Source organism: Photinus pyralis, unplaced genomic scaffold (assembly GCF_008802855.1).
Source record: "Photinus pyralis isolate 1611_PpyrPB1 unplaced genomic scaffold, Ppyr1.3 Ppyr1.4_LG5, whole genome shotgun sequence".
Classification (NCBI taxonomy): Eukaryota; Metazoa; Arthropoda; class Insecta; order Coleoptera; family Lampyridae; genus Photinus; species Photinus pyralis.
The window spans coordinates 29,175,250-29,193,878 of record NW_022170596.1 but is presented as its reverse complement, the minus strand read 5'-3'; the positions used below and the strand labels follow the sequence as shown (position 1 = coordinate 29,193,878).

General features: G+C 37.3%; 7 protein-coding genes across 8 annotated transcripts; 4 read left to right on the top strand and 3 right to left on the bottom strand.

Annotated features, from left to right (window-relative positions):
• Positions 1 to 133: 133 nt before the first annotated feature.
• Positions 134 to 4,723, bottom strand: LOC116172733 (FACT complex subunit spt16). The gene is made up of 3 exons (XM_031490000.1): positions 2,248 to 4,723; positions 1,003 to 1,585; positions 134 to 620 (listed from the first exon to the last, which is right to left on the bottom strand). Exons 1-3 carry the CDS (start codon positions 4,609 to 4,611, stop codon positions 232 to 234), a joined length of 3,336 nt encoding a protein of 1,111 aa, XP_031345860.1. The 5' UTR covers positions 4,612 to 4,723; the 3' UTR covers positions 134 to 231.
• A 64-nt stretch (positions 4,724 to 4,787) lies between these two features.
• On the top strand, positions 4,788 to 6,424 carry LOC116172740 (presenilins-associated rhomboid-like protein, mitochondrial). Its single transcript, XM_031490006.1, has 7 exons — positions 4,788 to 5,110; positions 5,161 to 5,335; positions 5,387 to 5,515; positions 5,561 to 5,944; positions 5,991 to 6,092; positions 6,137 to 6,234; positions 6,280 to 6,424. Exons 1-7 carry the CDS (start codon positions 5,073 to 5,075, stop codon positions 6,368 to 6,370), a joined length of 1,017 nt encoding a protein of 338 aa, XP_031345866.1. The 5' UTR covers positions 4,788 to 5,072; the 3' UTR covers positions 6,371 to 6,424.
• On the bottom strand, positions 6,374 to 7,510 carry LOC116172742 (S-formylglutathione hydrolase). Its single transcript, XM_031490010.1, has 4 exons — positions 7,212 to 7,510; positions 6,925 to 7,164; positions 6,657 to 6,879; positions 6,374 to 6,612 (listed from the first exon to the last, which is right to left on the bottom strand). Exons 1-4 carry the CDS (start codon positions 7,418 to 7,420, stop codon positions 6,436 to 6,438), a joined length of 849 nt encoding a protein of 282 aa, XP_031345870.1. The 5' UTR covers positions 7,421 to 7,510; the 3' UTR covers positions 6,374 to 6,435.
• A 589-nt stretch (positions 7,511 to 8,099) lies between these two features.
• Positions 8,100 to 9,352, bottom strand: LOC116172741 (solute carrier family 25 member 51). 2 transcript variants are annotated; one of them, XM_031490009.1, is made up of 3 exons: positions 8,983 to 9,352; positions 8,797 to 8,934; positions 8,603 to 8,744 (listed from the first exon to the last, which is right to left on the bottom strand). In XM_031490009.1, the coding sequence occupies exons 1-3, from the start codon at positions 9,121 to 9,123 to the stop codon at positions 8,673 to 8,675; spliced, it is 351 nt and encodes a 116-aa protein (XP_031345869.1). In that variant the 5' UTR covers positions 9,124 to 9,352; the 3' UTR covers positions 8,603 to 8,672. The 2 variants fall into 2 exon arrangements, with proteins under 2 accessions (XP_031345867.1, XP_031345869.1); XM_031490007.1 differs by having other exon boundaries at positions 8,100 to 8,934; positions 8,983 to 9,351.
• A 212-nt stretch (positions 9,353 to 9,564) lies between these two features.
• Positions 9,565 to 12,691, top strand: LOC116172737 (ATP-dependent RNA helicase WM6). The gene is made up of 8 exons (XM_031490004.1): positions 9,565 to 9,711; positions 9,846 to 10,062; positions 10,109 to 10,513; positions 11,021 to 11,139; positions 11,738 to 11,869; positions 11,921 to 12,067; positions 12,116 to 12,371; positions 12,542 to 12,691. The coding sequence occupies exons 2-8, from the start codon at positions 9,858 to 9,860 to the stop codon at positions 12,553 to 12,555; spliced, it is 1,278 nt and encodes a 425-aa protein (XP_031345864.1). The 5' UTR covers positions 9,565 to 9,711; positions 9,846 to 9,857; the 3' UTR covers positions 12,556 to 12,691.
• A 1,098-nt stretch (positions 12,692 to 13,789) lies between these two features.
• On the top strand, positions 13,790 to 14,319 carry LOC116170661 (ribonuclease P protein subunit p40-like). The gene is made up of 3 exons (XM_031487166.1): positions 13,790 to 13,909; positions 13,956 to 14,100; positions 14,150 to 14,319. Exons 1-3 carry the CDS (start codon positions 13,790 to 13,792, stop codon positions 14,317 to 14,319), a joined length of 435 nt encoding a protein of 144 aa, XP_031343026.1.
• Positions 14,170 to 18,385, top strand: LOC116172736. Its single transcript, XM_031490003.1, has 2 exons — positions 14,170 to 14,308; positions 15,300 to 18,385. Exon 2 carries the CDS (start codon positions 15,303 to 15,305, stop codon positions 16,857 to 16,859), a length of 1,557 nt encoding a protein of 518 aa, XP_031345863.1. The 5' UTR covers positions 14,170 to 14,308; positions 15,300 to 15,302; the 3' UTR covers positions 16,860 to 18,385.
• Positions 18,386 to 18,629: the final 244 nt, after the last annotated feature.

Genomic DNA, 18,629 nt, shown 5'->3' with positions numbered 1-18,629 from the left:
ACGTTGTTCCCATCCTAACTTGAATACATAAAAAGGTAAATCACAAAGTATGGAATCATTGCTTATATAAAATCAAACTTTATTAGAAGAGAATAGATACTAAACGTACTTAAACATGTATGTAAACTAACATCTAACATAGAAAACAGGTCATCTTATATGACACATCGACAGTTGCTCACTTGTGTAATAAAATAATCCTCGGAAACATTTACATTAGATGAAGTGAATTTACTTTTTCGACTTCTTCGACCTATGCCTGTCCCCACTGTCGTCTCGACTACGCTTTTTGTCGCTGGATGAACTTTTGTGGGACGAGGAATTTTTCGACTTAGACGGCGAGTGCTTAGAATGAGACTTAGAAGGCGAATGTTTCGATTTCGAATTGTGCGAGGAGTTTTTCGAATGTGACGAACGATGACCGTCCTTGCTACTGTTGTGTTTGTCTTTACTGGAGTGTTTGTCTCTGCTAGACGAGCTGTGCTTGCTTTTACTGGACGAATGCTTGGATTTGTGCTTAATACGTCCTCCTTCGTCCTCTATTTGTTGGTCGCGACGATCCTCTTCGGCCGCCTCACGTTCTAAATCAGACCAGTCCTTTCCAGACTCCTCATCGCTTCCTGTAATCATTTTAATTGAAGTTAGAAATTTTGCTAATCCCACCAATATAAAAAAAAATCATTCATGTTAGATATAACATTACATTTTATTTTTCATATATCGCCAAATAAAAGAGATATTAAGGTGTCCTCTTATCTCGAACACACTGTATTTTTGAAATCAGAGAGAAAAGATCTATTCAATTTTTGAAACCGGACATTCCATTACAAATTTATCAAATTTGCATCAGTTTTTACTAAATGTTTTTACTAATTTTGCGATATTCATTTGTTTTTTTTACTTGACATTTTCTGGCGATTATTTAGTTTGACATTTAATTACATCCTTCAATTATTCAGTGCAAATGAGATTTTCGCGTTTAAAAAAAAACAAGGTACTCACCCAAGTCTTCTGAATCACTGCCATCTTCACTTTCAGTGTCACCTTCCGAATATTCAGAATCCTCATCACTTTCCTCGGACACACTTTCTAAATCTGACGGTTCGTAAGCATCATCCTCCTCCTCACTTTCGGATTCCTGCGCTTGTTCTCCGTCCGATTCGGGATCCAAGAACGTCCACCCGCCGCTATCGAAGAACCCCTCCGGATCGTCAGTAATAGTCTTCATAATTTTGATCCAATTAAGTGACTGTACACCCTCCGAGTATCTGATGTCGCACGAGTTGAGCCACTCTTTGACGTGATCGAGCATGTTCATTGGTATGGCGTTCACCATCGCGACTTTGCGATTGTAATCTTTAAACACGAAAACCATGTCAAAGTTTTTCAAGTGAAATTGCACTCTTTCGAAGTGAACGAGCTCGACATCTTCGAGAGTGATGACGAAAGGAGGCCACTCGGTGAGATTTACTAGGCAGCCGGAGGTCGGCTGCAGTAAGACTGTGGATCTAAAGGGAACGCCCTGGAAACCCAATTCTCGGAACGGTGTGTCAAATTCGATTTCTTGTTTAGTCATTGTCTCCACCTAAAAAAACAATCGACTATCAGTCACAAACTTACAAAAGTAACAAAGGAAAAATTGTAAAAATAAGCCTATTTGAGTTCAGTTGCATTTAATTTCTGCAGGTTTTTTGTACGGCATAAAAAATATAATATACAAAATAATAATAATAATTCGAAGTTATAAAATAATGGGTTAAGTAAAATAAACATTTATCTTCTACATTTTCTCATACACAATTCCATTTAATTAGGGTATAGCTACGATTTTGGAAAGTTCTTAACAAAGAAGCAGAGGACTGTTTTTAACTATGAGGGATTAGACAGTAGGCACAGCAAACCCGGGTGGGTGCCGGCCCGTGTAGCGCAGTTCAGTGGAAGCTCGACTGCGGTACAGGGTCCCTGGTTCGAATCCGGGTTCGGGCATGGATATTTCTAAATGTATAGTGGGTTGGGTTGGTAGAGCAGCCTCGGCTGAAACCCCGCCCACTTAAAAATAAAAAGGCAAAATAAAAAAAATAAATAAAAAATTAAAAAGTTTGGTTCCAAATAATGTCGGATGACACAGTGCATAAACAGAACCTAAGACATGTGTAGGTAAGAAGGGCCTAGTTACCAACTACTGAGAGCTCTGTTAACTCCACTACTGGTGTTTTTCCATTCTGTTGATTTTAAAGAATAACTCACCTTCTCACAGAAGCTCTTAAAGGCAGTCTTCAGCTTGTGACGCAGTTCTCTTTCAGACTGTTCTGCAGCTAAATCGTCACGGTCGTGCATATGTTGATGTTTCCCCAGGTCAGTAGTAATCTCGCCCACCTCTGTATAGAATTGTACATCGATGTGCTTCTTTTTACCGAACATGATGGCGTGTTTCAAGTGGAAATGAAGCAATATGATCATTTCGCTATCACAAGGTTGAAAGAACGCATTTTTAATATTATTGTATAGAATATCGACTTTATCGCCTCGCACAGATGTGTATCTAAAACCGTTAGTGTGCGCTTCCAATGAGCCGGTCATGCGCTTTGTGACGATATTCGGCCGAATGTATAGATCTTTAAGTTTGGGATTGCCCTTATTCTGTGAGAGAACGAGAGTATCTTGCTTAACTAAATCTTCCTTCTCGCGTTCTTCGGCCTCGCGCGTTTTGAACTTGCGTTGAACTTCCTTAATCAGTCTAAATGCAGTGTTTAAATTGGACGAGGGGGGCGAAATTTCACCAGGCTCCTTCGTGTTGGTACTTCTATACGTTAGTTCCTTTACGAAGGTAGCATCCGACTGGTGATAGGCACCCGATTCGTTTTTACCCATCGTCGAGCCGGGGTGGAAAAAGTTTATACGTAAGTACGTGTAGTCGCCCTCGACGGACTGAGAAATATTTTTAATTGTCGAAATATGAAATGGGACGGGTATTCCGTACACAGGTAAAATAACGGTTTCATATTTTTGGTCTACGTACAGTTTCAATTCTTTAACTTCGGGAACACGCGGCATTTGACTGGTATTTTTATAGGAAACTGTGTTTTTGCGCACTTTCTCAACGTCCTTTGCACCCGATTGCTTGGCCAATCGTTCCTTTGCCTTCTCGTTCAGCATCATCGCGAGCTCCTTCTGATGTTCCTTGCGTTTGTCCTCGGATGGATGTTCCGAACGCAATTTTGACTCGATTACCGCCGTCCTCTTCCCTCTACCGAGTATTTCGGGTTTGGATGACTTGGACTTTTCCTCCTCCTCTTCCTCATCGTCAGTATCATCTTTCAAAAAAATTCCGACATTTTTTATCTTCTTTTTTGACATGGTTAAAAGCGAAGCAGGATTCCCCTCGTTCACCATAATCGTATCGCCGATAAATAACGCGTAAACTTTACCTTCCTTATCGGACGCCTCCTTGTTTTGTAAGTTATTGAAGCCTAAGTTTAAGTTGAAGACCATTCCCTTCTTTGCAAGCACTGTAGTTTTTGGTCCGATCAGTAGGGAACTTTCGCGAAACTCAATGCCCATTGCGAACCCGAAACTTTTTGTCAAATTATCCAGCAAATTTGGTTTCTCCTTCTTAACCAAATTGTATCCTGAATCGTAAACGTCCGACAATTTAGTACCTGCCTGCAGTTTTTTTAATACTTCCTCCTCAATCGTTAACAAAAAGTTGTAGTTTGCCTGTATCTCATCACTGGGATTGACAAGCAAGGTTCGAACAATGTTAGAACAATAAGACTTGTACCGAGCACCGAGCGAACATATAATTGCCCCGAAATGCAAAGTATTTTTATCACTGACTACACTAAACTTTAAATTATAGTTACCACCTGACTGTATAATCGCGGGATAGCACATATCAACTTGTGTGACGTCAACACCGGTAACATACTTCTTATCCGAAATTGCGGACTCAACCCCTTCCGCCAGTTTGCTGTGTTTCACTTTTTTATCTGAATCGATAATCTCCATTATCTGATCCTTGAGGAATTTGGTGAAAACATCCACAGTCACCAAACAAGCCTTTTTAATGGTGATAATTTCCATGTCCTCTTTTGGCGCAATTAAGTACGCGATCCCCGACGAAATATCGATGGTCGAGAAATCCTCCTTCTTAATCGCGCTCCTCCACAAATCCATGAATTCACCGGGATAATTATCCTTTGAAAACACCCCCAGCATTTTCCCATTTTTGCTACCCTTTATTGCGCCTATCAAAGTTTTGAAATTGGCGGCGTCTTTGTCGTTCCGATCTCTTACAAGTAACTTAATTCCGATACTGTTCTCATCTTTGCTGTTGTCTGCCTGACGGAGAAAATCAATTTTTTTCTTGCTGGCCAAGAAATAAACGGTAGATTCTGTGAAGACCATAATGGTATCTGTGAGCTCGTATCCCAACAACCATGTTTGAAGGGCGCCCGATTTGCTGTAAACAATTTCTTCGTCAACACCGACCGCCGTTACCAAACAATCCATTTTTGAAAAACCGTTTTCGCCGTCTTTGTTTTGCCATGATGCGTACAACTTTTTTAGTCGACGATAGAAAGTCTCCTTGTCCAAATTTATATTTGCCATGTGGAAAATTGCCTTGACGGTAAAAACCCTGCAAGAACCGCCAAAATTATGTTCTAAAGCTCCGCAATTTACGCATCGGTATCGTTACAAAGATGTCAAAAAATAACTAAATTGAGTGATTTCAGGGATACCAATGTACTACAGGGGAATCATACACGGTGTACAAACAATATCAACCAACTACCATGATAGTGCTTAATGCTAAACTACAACAAATTTTAAGCAGTACCTAGATGTCTTTCGATTAAAATACTGTTTTAAATTTATACCTAGACCTAGGGCACTAGTAAGCGCCTTACCTTGAGTCTATTGTCATTTATATAAGCGTTGAGGATTGTTCATCCATGATCGAATGCGCTCAATAGTCACCGTCTCAGGTCATTATTACTCTAACCTCAAAATTAAATTTCTAAAAATTTAAAGCACAAAAGTTTAAATTTGTTACATGGCCCTAAATAATAATGGCGTTAAGTCGTATTTCGAAATTTAAACAAATTTGGTAAACATCCGTCGCATCAAATATTTAAGCAATTCATATTGTAATTGTAGCCGTGAGGAAAAGTTGTTTAAGTTCTACACCAATGCGAGAACTTTTAGACGTCTTAATAAGGAAGGTAAAAAAGAAAAGTTTGAAAGTTTCGCATCGCCCTTTCAAAATGTTAACGTCGAAACTTCCAACATACATGTACGAAATCTGTGGAAACCGTTAGGATTTACGTTTGCTGTAATGTTCTAGTCCTAATTCTGTGTATTCTTCATTACTTGAAACTTGTAGTTCAGTACAGCATGTTTTGGTGGGGCCGCAGTCTGGCAATACGAGAACATGCGTTCACATGCTGTTACAATGCTTAAACAACCAATGGGTTATCTTTATCGGAAGAAGAGTGAAGCTCAATTGAAAGCAGTAAGAATCATTGTTTATTGCATTCATAGTCGACTTAGTTTTTAGGGTGACTGGCGACATCAATGTAATCAATGGTGGAACTCACTTACACCTGGAGAAAAGGTGTTTGTACCTATTTGCTTTTTAAACGTATTGGTTTTTGCGGCATGGAGGGTGCCCAGACTGCAACCAACTATGATACAATATTTTTGTTCGAGTCCAGGAAGTAAAATAGTCTGTTGGCCAATGTTGTTGTCAACGTTCAGTCATTATTCCACATTTCATTTATTCGCAAATATGTACGTGCTACACAGTTTTAGTACTGGAGCTGTTGCAAGTTTAGGAAAGGAACAATTTTTAGGCCTTTATTTAAGCGCTGGTGTTATTTCAAGTTTTAGCAGTTACTTATATAAAACCTTGATGAAACAACCTGGTTTATCACTGGGAGCTGTGAGTACTTTATGTAGAATGTTCAGCTTAAAATGGCTCTTTCTAGTCTGGTGCTATAATGGCCATCTTAGGATATGTCTGCACACAATACCCTGACACAAAATTAGGCGTAATATTCTTACCGTTTTTAACATTTTCGGCTGGCTCCGTAAGTACTTACCAAAATATCACTTTTCCTTAGTTACATTTTAGGCTATTAAAGTCATTGTGGGATTGGATTTGGCAGGTGTATTGTTAGGTTGGCGAATTTTTGACCATGCTGCGCATTTAGGAGGAGCTGCTTGCGGAATGTAAAATCTTTTCATTCATTTCCGTACTTAACATGTCTTTTACAGTGCTTGGTCTTACTGGGGTAACCATTATTTATGGCATAATCGAGAACCTCTCCTCCAATACTGGCATAATTTACGAGGGGCAATTAAATAACAATTGTTTTATATAGTATTTTATTCATATTACAAAATCCGTTATAGTTATTTATATTACAAGAGTTAATTGCAGAGATGCTGAGCGTGATATGCGACATGCTCCCCGATGAATGTAGCTATATAATAATAACTGTGATCGTAACCTTCCCTCATCTTCAATATTGTGGGCATTTGAGTATCTTTGCAAGTGTTTATTAAATTTTCTGGCAACAACTGACTTAAAAATTGGTCAGCAGTACCCTAAAATGCAAATGTAGAGAATAATTTGAAAAGTATTATCGTACCTGGTCAATAAATAGTTCCATAGGGTCTCCTTTGAAGGATTTTACCAATTCTGTTGCGTCCCACTGCGACCACAAACCCTTACTCTGTGGCCCCAAATACCCCTCCAATGCTTTTTTACCCCATGCACCTTGACTAGGGTTACATATTGGTGCAAATGCGGAGACGGATTTATATAAAGTAGGATTCTTCAATGCACAAACCAGAGCACCGTGTCCTCCCATACTATAAATTTCATTTTTATTAGTAGGTACACTACAAAACTATTACCTATGTCCCATAATCGACTGCTTTCCAGGAATAACGGGAAAATTAGCATTAACCACATCGATCAATTCGGATGTTACATAACTGTACATGCGATAGTTTTTATTCCACGGCGCTTCTGTGGCATCCAAATAAAACCCTGCTCCTTCCCCAAAATCCCACGAATCCTTTTCCCCAGGCAGATTCAACCCACGAGGTGAAGTATCTGGACAGACAATTATAACACCGTGCTCAGCAGCATGTCTATAAAAGATGGGGGTATACACCTTTCGTAACCAACAATTAAATACCTCTGTATCCCAGACTTTTGTATGCAATTCGCTTCGGTGCATTCTAGCCCGGATAGCCAATAAATTACAGGCGCTTTGCCTTGGTCACATTGTGGCGGTATGAAAATGGCAAATCTCATACTGCATCCTAATTCTTTCGAATCATGTGCGAATACTTTTTGAGTACCGCCGAATATTTTATTACTAGTAATTTTTGTAATTGCAGTCATGTTTTATTACTTAAAGGAGGAAATTAGAAAAATGAAAATACCGAGAGTGAGGTTATGGAGAGAGGGGAAAAATAGCGGTGCCTCTGGTATCCGCAATTCCAAAAAAAAAGTACCTATATATAGGAGTGAAACTTGCACTATTGCAATTTAGTAATTAGTAACCTTGGAGAAGGAAAGAATATTTTATACAATGTTAGTAATAACCTTGGAAAACATTTCCTGCCTATAGGTTCACGCTCAGTTTGTTATTTAAAACTGACATAAGCATAACAACTGTTTATTTTTATAAAAAAATATGAGCAGTTCGTTATATAGGTATTGCTTCGGTTGTTGCTGTATTAAAAAGGAAAGAAACAAAGACAAGGCCGCTTTTGGATTAGCCAGTGGCTTTGCCAATAATGAACTCACAAAACGAAACCATAATTTTGTAAATTAATTTTAAGAACCCGAGATTTATCATATATTAGGATGGATAAAAGAGCTTTTGGAAACTCCACCTATAATTAGTCCTAATATATTGCAGCAATAGTTGCATTTTGCATCGTCTAATACGACATTAAAAGAGCTTTATAAGCTTAACATTTAAGTGATAGGTACAATAACTATATAGTAATGAAAGAATTACATATAAAAATCTGTATAATTACAAAACAAATGAGACATATTTAATTATTAAAAAAATATATAAACATTTGCTCGCTATAAATAAATATGAAACACAATTATTACAAATTAATACTTTCATAAACAATTTACAAAACAAAAAACAACTGCAAATTTAAAAGCAATTAATTTATAAAATCTTTTAAGTATATGTAAGCGCAATTCATAATACCCCAGCTGAAAAACGATCTAATTATGCTAGCATTTACACCATAATAAAAATTTCTAACGGTCCCACCACGGTCACGATAAACTTGTGTAAAGACAGTAAAAATGCTCTTAAACTTTCCACCTATTTGACTTTGCATAGAAATTTTAACTACGTTTAACGGAAAAAACATTGTCGACAATAAAACGCCAATAAGTGCACCACACAAAAATTCTTGTATCGACTGATTCAGTACTGAATCTGACTTTTTCATTCGCATTTGAAACTCGTCGCGTAAGATAAAAAAACATACATTTGAAGGACCATTTCTCAAAAGTATTGGGACTAATCCTCTGTAATATTCACGAAGTCCATACTGCACCCCTATGCTTTGAAAGGCATGAAAGGTATTTTTAAATCTTTTGTGATGCGATGCATCGATTAACACTGTTTGAATTCGCTCGAAAGGCATAAGAATTGCTTCAGTAGAGCCGGCAACCAATCCAGCGATAGCTTTGGCATAATACGGATTAATTCTAGCTTCGTCCATTAAAGATCTACGTACTTCCTCGTAAACACCAAACATGATGGAGAGTGACAATGTTTTTTGCATAAGCGGCGGTAACATTCCCCTGTACAGGTAGAACACTCCCTCCGTACGTAATTGGCTAAATGCATTTTTTATCGTAACACCTGAGAGCATCTAAAAGCTGCACTTTCAGTTGATTAATGTGAAAGGATTGCGACGTACCTGACGTAGAATGATCTTGTTGATTGGATACGTTACTGTTATGTTTACACATGCGGCTCCCCAGCCGCAAACAAATTCTTTCCAGCGAACTTTCTTGAGGCGGTCATTTACGATTTCTATTGGTCTCGTTACTTTCGGCATAATGTAAATGGAAATTTGAATTGAAAGAGGTTATGTTATGCAATAATTTTTTTTTTTTAATTAACTAATCGTAGATAATTTGGTACAGCTAAAAAAATTCCTCTCATATACACCAAGGTGTATATGTCGAAAGTTAAGAGAATTCATCTCGGTTATTTAATAATTTTTATCAGACATTTTTCAGACGTACGAAATAGGTGGTAAAACCAGCGTTGCCAGTTTAGTGAATCATAGTTGTGTTGAAAAATTTTCTAATGTAACACACTGTACATACCCACAGACAAAATTGTTTCTCCCAAGAGAATTTAATGTCCTTTGTTTATCCAGACAATTTTACACGTTTATTTGGTAATTTACACAAAATGGGTACAAAAAAATAGGTAAGTAAGGTTGATTTTGTAATCTACGGTCTTCAGTTTTTTTTAAGCATCCTGTATATACCCTAAATTCCCCCACTCTGTTATCGGAGATGCTTATAGCGCCAGAATTTCAAAGCAAAGCCGCCAAGCCAATCGGGTGAGCGTCATTTCCTGTAGAAGCGTTGGTAGTGGCGTGTGTTGTTTGTTTGGCTTTCATTGTAATTTACAGGTAAATCTTATAAAATCTTAAATAATCCTCTTTCAAAATTAGTAATCAGAAGGTTACGTCCATTCGTATTGATCTTTGGATGTCTTTCTTTTTGTTATTTTCGCGTTATTTAACGTACTTGTCTTGATCAACAGAAAAACATAAACATGGCCGATGCTGACGATCTTTTGGATTACGAAGACGAGGAAAATCCAGAACAAAACTCCGCCGAAACACCGGCAGCGACTGAACAGAAAAAGGGCGTAAAGGGTACCTACGTCTCAATTCACAGCTCCGGTTTTCGCGATTTTCTGTTAAAACCGGAAATATTGCGCGCCATTGTTGATTGCGGCTTTGAGCATCCTTCCGAAGGTGTGTTTGACGTTTTCCCGCCATAGGCTTCATTGTCGAATTTTAGTGCAACACGAATGCATTCCTCAAGCAGTATTAGGCATGGATATTCTATGCCAAGCGAAGTCCGGTATGGGAAAGACTGCAGTATTTGTATTAGCAACGTTACAACAGCTAGAACCCACTGAAAACGTTGTGTACGTTCTCGTCATGTGTCATACTCGCGAACTGGCCTTTCAAATCAGTAAAGAATACGAACGGTTTAGTAAATATATGCCCACAATTAAAGTTGGCGTTTTCTTTGGTGGTCTGCCCATTCAGAAAGATGAAGAACTATTGAAAAGTAACTGCCCGCATATTGTTGTTGGGACTCCTGGTCGAATTTTGGCTTTGGTCCGGTCGAAAAAACTTAACTTGAAGCATATAAAACATTTTATTTTGGACGAATGCGATAAAATGTTAGAATTGCTAGGTGAGTACCTTAGATTGAATTGTCCGACAATGAACAGAGAATGGACATGGGTAGTCAGTATCTTTGATGCTCATTGTGCAAATTTAAAATGGTTTGCGGACTGTATGTGTCTACTGCAAATTTTTTTCCTACAAAAAACCTTAATACATTTTTGCTCTAAAATAATTTGGGGAGCCAATAATCGCATGTTATGAATTTTACATTGAAATCCCTATGATGCGTTACGCAAGTCACCACCCTGTATAGCATAGTACTGCAATTTTATTTTACTGGTAGTTGTTATCAGTGGGTGGTTTTGAGTATTGCATCAGGTCCCAATACGTCTTTCAAACACTTTCATATTTGTCCATTCTCTGTTTATTGTTCAATGAGCACTTTCTTTGACATGATGATAACAATAGGTAGGGACAACTGAATTTGTTGATGTAAACGCCTATGCTGACTTTAGTAACTTGCATCATTCTGAAAGTTTGTGAGAATCGATTTTAATGTTTGGGTATTTTACAGATATGAGGCGAGACGTTCAAGAAATATATCGCAACACACCTCATGGCAAACAAGTAATGATGTTCAGCGCCACCCTCAGTAAAGACATTCGGCCGGTTTGCAAGAAATTCATGCAAGATGTAATTGATACTTCTAATCAATTAATTGGATCCCACGCTCGACCACTTTACACTTATTAAAATGGGACAATAATATTTTTGCTGGGCATCACACAAAAAACAGTCATTGTGGTCTAGAAATTTCTGTTTGGCCGGCTGCAGTGTTCAAAATTATAGACCCCGACACTTAGCGCACTGCAGCCCCACGGGCAGGTCGTGTCTTACTCTTTTGGCCGTGCAGCATTGTTGTAAAATTATTTAACGTAAAACCATGTAGCGCAATGCTGCCCGACGTGTAGGGTTCTGCAGTGTTTTGACACTGTAGCATGGAAATCAAGACAGAAGACTAATATTAATGAGCTACACTATTCCTATTATCTAAAAAAAAATGTTGGATTATTGACTGGTTTGCATGGAATATTATTGGGCATTTCTGAAGTGGATTGCAGCGTTGGGATTTTAACAACGTGCATATTCTGTAACTGTATGTACGGTAGCTTAGCGTCAATTTTTCTAAATTTTTGCTTAAGTCAACTGATACTTTTTAAAGGCATGCATTGAGCCCCTCGAATCTTTGGCAATGCGACGCCAAAGGTCTATTAATTTTTTATTTTCACAGCCAATGGAAGTTTATGTTGATGACGAAGCTAAACTAACATTGCACGGATTGCAACAGCATTATGTTAAGTTGAAAGAAAACGAAAAAAATAAAAAACTATTTGAATTGCTTGACGTGCTCGAGTTCAACCAGGTAATACGTATATGCTCACCTCATTCCCTTTGTGCTAAACATTCTGCATAGGTGGTTATTTTTGTTAAATCTGTTCAGCGCTGCATGGCTCTAGCTCAACTTTTGACAGAACAGAATTTCCCCGCGATTGGGATTCACCGAGGTATGACGCAGGAAGAGCGTTTGTCTCGTTACCAACAGTTTAAAGATTTCCAAAAGGTATAATTCGATTTTTTTTCTACAAACTTTTTAAATTGTTAATTTCAGCGTATCTTGGTGGCGACAAATTTGTTTGGGCGTGGTATGGACATAGAGAGAGTGAATATTGTATTTAATTACGATATGCCAGAAGATTCCGACACATATCTTCATAGAGTCGCTCGCGCAGGGCGATTTGGTACCAAAGGTTTGGCTATCACGTTTGTGTCTGAGGAAAGCGATGCAAAGATCCTAAATGAAGTTCAGGATCGATTCGACGTAAATATTACCGAGTTACCGGATGAAATAGATTTAAGTTCTTACAGTAAGTATTATTGTAATGCTAATTTTTCTGGTTTGTATATGATGATTTACTGAGCTGAATTTTTCTGATGAAATTTGTATTTTACTCTTGAACTCTCTCACTGATTATTCTAATTTTGATATAATCGATCTGGTGTGGTTCTTTACTACAATTTTGCTTTTTTGTTTCAGTTGAAGGACGATAAACTGTCATTTAGTGAACCTACTGATTAGCTATAAGGATATTTTAGATACATTGTGATTGACATAAGTTGTCCCTGTAAAGATTGACTTTTTTTAATGTGTCCGTTTATTTTTGAATAAAATTAATTTGCCCTTGGATTAAGTGCTAACTTTTATCCCAATACTGCTGTGTCATTGTATCCTACAACTTTTATTGTGAATGTGTGTTTCTGTAGATCCATACAACCCTATTCATGCTCCCATTATATTGTCCCACCTCTCCTTTCATGAGCGGTGTCCCTTATAGTGGGTAGATGAATCCTAAATACTTTCTAATCCGAATCTGGTCATCCAGTATTGACAAAAGGAACATTAATCTCTTTTTAAAAACTTTGTAAGTCCTTAATAAAATCGTTCTGGTTAATAAAACATTGCAACTAGGAATGGACGATATTGCGTTTTAAATATTGATAGTTGTTAACATCGAATATTCGAATATAAAAAAAAATTTGTTCTGTTGCATTCAATATGCAGATTCAACATATCGAAATTCAAATGGAGTGTTTCCTTTTCTGTCGGGCAATAAAGGAAATGGTTTGCTTTTTGATAGGGAAAGAATGTCTAGGATGTCGATAGTAAAAACGATGGCATTTGGCAATTTGCCAAATTGAAGATCTAGCACAGAGCTTGATCGTCTTGCTTAAGGGATGTAATGAATCGTCAATTGGGTCCATTATGTATAAATATTTGACGCGTTCAAACACTTTTTTGTCTAATTTCTGGAAACTTGCCGAGATTAAACCCTTGACCACCATAGTCTCAATAATCGTTGCTATGGATTTTAAACAGTCGAATTTGACGTTTGGTGCGACTATAATGGCTGTATGCACCGTAAAAATTTAAGCTAAGCCTAGCTTGTAATCCATAGCATCCATTGTTCTAATAATCGTTACCATGGATATTAAGCTATATTTAAACTAAGCTCGGCTTAAATTTTTACGGTGCATACAGCAAATAATGAGGTAAAAGTTATAATTGGGATTTGGGACACCCTATATAGTATAGTAAATGGTTACCGTTGCCGGAACTCTCTACACCTCTGACGATAACAAAACAACCATAAAAAATATATATATACGCAGTTTGTTGTTGAAATCATATTTTTATTAATTATTTTGTATCCAAGGAAAACTCTACATCTAATTTTACTAGAATTTTCTATGAGAAACTTACCCAAACTCAACAAGAAAATATATAATGATATCACCTGAAATATGGCACTTCAAAGCGCCCAATTCACTTGTTAAAGTTGAAAAAGGGAACATAAGCAAGGGCAACTGCTTAAATATCGTTCAAAAGCTTCCCTACAACCATTTAGTAAAAGTATACTGTCGTTAGATCTCTACTAATCTGTGTGTTGTAGGTGTCAGTTGTTTTACCGGACACTCTCAGAGTACCGCAAAATTTGTTTGATTTACTTAAAGCGGATTGCGAATATTACAAAGTATCGAATATTGGTCTAGAGGAGTTGGTCAACATAAACTTTATCAATTCGTTTGTGGGAAAAGGTACTTGCATTGTTTGTGTTCTTTGTGTATTACAACAAAAGGTTTGTAGGTACGTTGGTATCGTTAAGTATAAATAGAAGGATTGATTGCGAGGACTGTGCTTGTGTGACCCCCAATGGTTTGTTACTGTTATCATTAACGAAGGAGAGCTACGAGACTTTGGGTTTGGAAGGAAGAGCGTCTCGTTATACTGTCAAGCAACGTTATAGTAAGTTGTGATGACTCATTTGAAGTTGGCATTAGTATTGCGGCTGTAGATTTGCATATTTAATGGGAAGTCGGCGAAATGTGCAAACCATAAATATTGAGAAAATCAAATATTTAAAAAAATGAATCCTTATCGTTCCTTCGCTGCACAAATGCTGTAACAAAAACAGACTGGAGGGTGTGCTCAAAATCAAAACACTGATACGTACATATCTCGAACTAACTTGAAAAAAATGTGCCAAATTATGAAAAAAACGGCTTTCTAGCTCAAACTAAAAATCACACTTTTGAAATAGTGCCTTCAAAACATGGTAAGATTAGGGAAAGAACGTTTCACACAAAATATATAAGATTACAAAACTGATAGTTGCAAAATTTACCGCAACTTGTAAAAGAAAAATGACTACTACATTCCAATTCATTTCTCATATGCAGGTGCAGTTAAACCCCAATAAATCATTCCCCAAACTGATCTTTTCTAGGGTAAAATGCTTACTTCAAAACTATTGTATATAACTCTGTGTTTATTATCGTTCCGTTTCGAAATCCATGTCTGTTATTTTTTTTTTATTTTGTTTTTATTCTGGCAAAAACGAAATTTACCATTTAGTAAATTAATAATTCTAATTAGTTCGTGATAGTGGGTAAATTTTTTTCCGATACGTTCTCTGGTAAATATCTACCTGGGGCCAATCCCCCTTACGACCTCACACCCTTTTTTGGTGGATTACACTTACACTTATAATTTTCATCACAACCTACAATCTCTCAAGACGATTATAATACATTTTTGTGTAAATTGCCATTTCTCAATATGTAACGTCTTATATGGATTGCATATTTTTGCACATTCATGACAGAATTAGCTAACTTAAAATATGCAAATCTATTGCTGGAATGCTATTGCTAACCTCATGCGAGTATTTTAATACGCAGTAGAAGTAGGGCCGTTTCAGACAGTGATGGCGTGTGACATCCATCATTTGTTATAGACAATGCCCCAACATCGTGCCGTACAGACGCTACAATCTCTGAGCCTACAGGGTGTGGGAATGCTAGTGGTCAGTCTGGCTCCTCGTATTTTAGCCGACGTACGGATGTGCTCGGAGCCACAAAAGGGGGTGGCGTGCCTTAAAAGAAGCTTAGAGCATGTAGAGCAGCTGTTAACGTGTAACATACCTTGCTATTTATACGATTCGATGGCCGTTCAAGTTTTGCGTGCCGTCAGAAATCTCATCGACAAAACCAAAAAGACCTACGACCAGTTTGCACCCATGTCGGTTTTCCTGACCGAAATGAACGTCGTCGTAAACCTCACGGAGGTCGTGCTCAATCAGAATCTTAAACAAATTGATTTCTCGTGCTGGCCGAAGATTATGCGATACGTTCTGTACAAAAATGTACATAAATTGACAGGACTCGAAGTATTAAATTTAGGATCGTGTACTGTCGGTTGGCATACGAGTGATGGCGATAGGTGTATACTTGACGGTATTGCCGATATGAAAAATTTACGTTCACTCTGTTTGTGTTTCGATTGTAGTGATAGTGTCATTCAAATTTTGGCCGATAATTGCCTACATTTACAAAGCTTAGATGTAACGTCGTCACGATCTGTTACCGATCGCAGTGTTGCCTATTTGTTAAAGTGCAAGGAGCTGCGACAGCTGCAATTGCACCGTACCTCCGTTACTGTCGTCGGTTTCGCGCAGTTGCTTGTTGGTCTTCCAAAGTTGCAAGATTTAGGGCGTTGTGACGAATTCGGTGGCGTCGTTAAGTATGTGCATTTAAATTACACAAACACTGGCCCTTTCGGCTTACGGAAATTGCAAACACGTGATTTGTCGACTGAAAGTTTGCGATTTCTGGTTGCAATGTGCCCGAAAGTTGAGCACGTCTGCTTGTTTCACGACGAGAATATAACCGATTTTACAATTTTGACAACTTTGGATAACTTGAAAGAGTTGAAGTTGTCCTCGTGCGCATTCTATGCGCATTTTGTTAAGCAGTTATTAGAAATACGGGGATATGGACTGACTAGTTTACACTTGGAGCACGTCGAAGAAATCGATTTGAACGCGATCATTCACATAAGTCAGTGCTGCCCTCTTTTAGAGAATCTAGTATTGTACAACTGCGATTTCGTCGATCAACACAGCTCCTATTCGAGGTTGAAAGTAAAACCGTACCAACACCTAGAACGTGTGTTTTGGGTGGTCGATTGCGCCGTCAATCATTTAGAGTTCCTTTTATCGCATTCTGTTAATATTAAGTTCATTCATTTGGGTTCCTCAACAGGCGTTACGCATTCCTCCATTGTCAACATACTAAGTGTAAACCCGATGAGGCATCTCGAAGAACTGAGAATTCTGTACAGTTCCGACATGAGTATTAGGACCGTAGAGTTGTTATTAGCTAGCTGTACTAAATTGAGGGTTTTGTCCGAATTGGAAAGTTGGCAGGGTATTTCGATGGACGAATTGAAAGCTTTTCGTCAATACATAAATTCAAATAATTTCGATTTGGATATTAGTCCCACATTGTCCTACTGACGCAAGTTTTTCATATAAGACCGTGTCTTATATAGGCTTTCCTTTGTTTTATGTGATTTTTGTTGTGACTTTTTGTTTAGGAGAATTATTTATCTTTAGTTTATGGGAGTAGTGTGTGGTATAGCAACCAGAATGTGTCTTGGTATGCCACAATAGCAAATTTTTATAATCATTGCGTAGATAGTATTTGTGTTTAGTGAAAGGAAAGAAATTCATTAAGTCCATCTCACTATTTCTTACTATTAGTGAGAACTTGTACTGCTTTAAATGTGTTTTTATCCTCCAATATATCTCACCACTAGAGGTTGGTTTCACAAAAGTTTGTTTGTGACTAAAAAAAATGGCGGGTTGGCGCGTGGCTTCCAACTCAACATGAAGCTTGTAATTAATTAATTATTATTATTTAAAAAAAAAACTAGGAGGAATGTAAGATATGATTATGATTGATTATTGGGATTAAACTGGGGTCAACAATGTCTATAGGGTGGTCCAAGTTGGATACTTTCGTATGGAAACACCCTTTACTTTAATAACAGATAGAAAAAACCTATGTGTCTGGAGCTCAATTTTAAAAAGAGATCACTGGCGAAAACAGAATTCAGCTGTCTCTAATCGTTTGGCTACTGGGGGGTGTTTCTCAAATTTGGTCGATTTATAATGCTCTAGAACTTGCTGTTAAAGATAAGTGATTTTCGCAAAATATTTTTTATGTAGAATCCATCACAATAGACAATTTTAATACAGAGTGTGCTGTTTTCTTACGGACCACCCTATATATTTTGGAATTTTTGAAAAGATTGTGACAAATCCTAAAATCTTGTTATATTTATATTCAATATTATTTTGCAATATTACATACATTACAGACATCGAGGTACATACATTACAATAGATGGCAGGATTGTTTTAAAACTACAATTTCTTGAATATTTCGAATTTTTTATTAGTTCCAAATATTTTTAATTTCACATAACACACAAAAACAATGACTCAAGGGCCTCTTTTTTCTAGAGTTCTGGTTGAGTAAGGTTCAATTTATTTTATATTAGACTGTACAGTGCGGAAAACTACAAAAAGGGATACTTTCTGCAGCTGCTGCGCTGATGGTGGTTAAATTTGATTTAAAAAAATACATCTTAGATCTTCCGCCTCAAATTTGAGTGCACAAATTTTTTGAGCTGACATTATCTTCGTTGAGAGGAACTACAATTGGGCTGGATTTGAACATTTTCAGAAAATAGATCAGTGATTGTATGTAATGGTATAGCTACCATTAGATTCAGGAATTTTAATGGCCACACTTTAACACCACAAACTATTTGGTGATTCCAAGGCGTTTCAGGATTAACAGATCTAGCAACCTCTATACAAAAGTTTCTATAATATGTGGCATGTTATTAATATTTCAGGTGCGGAAACGTTGTTTGCATTGTATGTTTTGACTGTTTGTCTGGTGTGTTGTACAGGGTCCGGCAAAATGATCTCTCACATTTTAATCTGTAATAAAAACGCCATTGTAAATGTTATATAGATTTTGTCTTTATTAACTGAAAATGTATGCTATGCCATTTGTTTTTATTAAGTTTTGAAAATTACAGAGTCCAAATGGCGACCATTTTTTTCGATACACATTCGAAGCTGATTTCTGAAAGTTTCCATCACTCAATTTCAATTTCAGGTGTCCGGACACTTCTGGGTCTACCAGTTGATTTTCTTTTTAAGGCTGAACCTGTAACTCTAAAATTTTAAACCCACAACAGTATTGTTTTG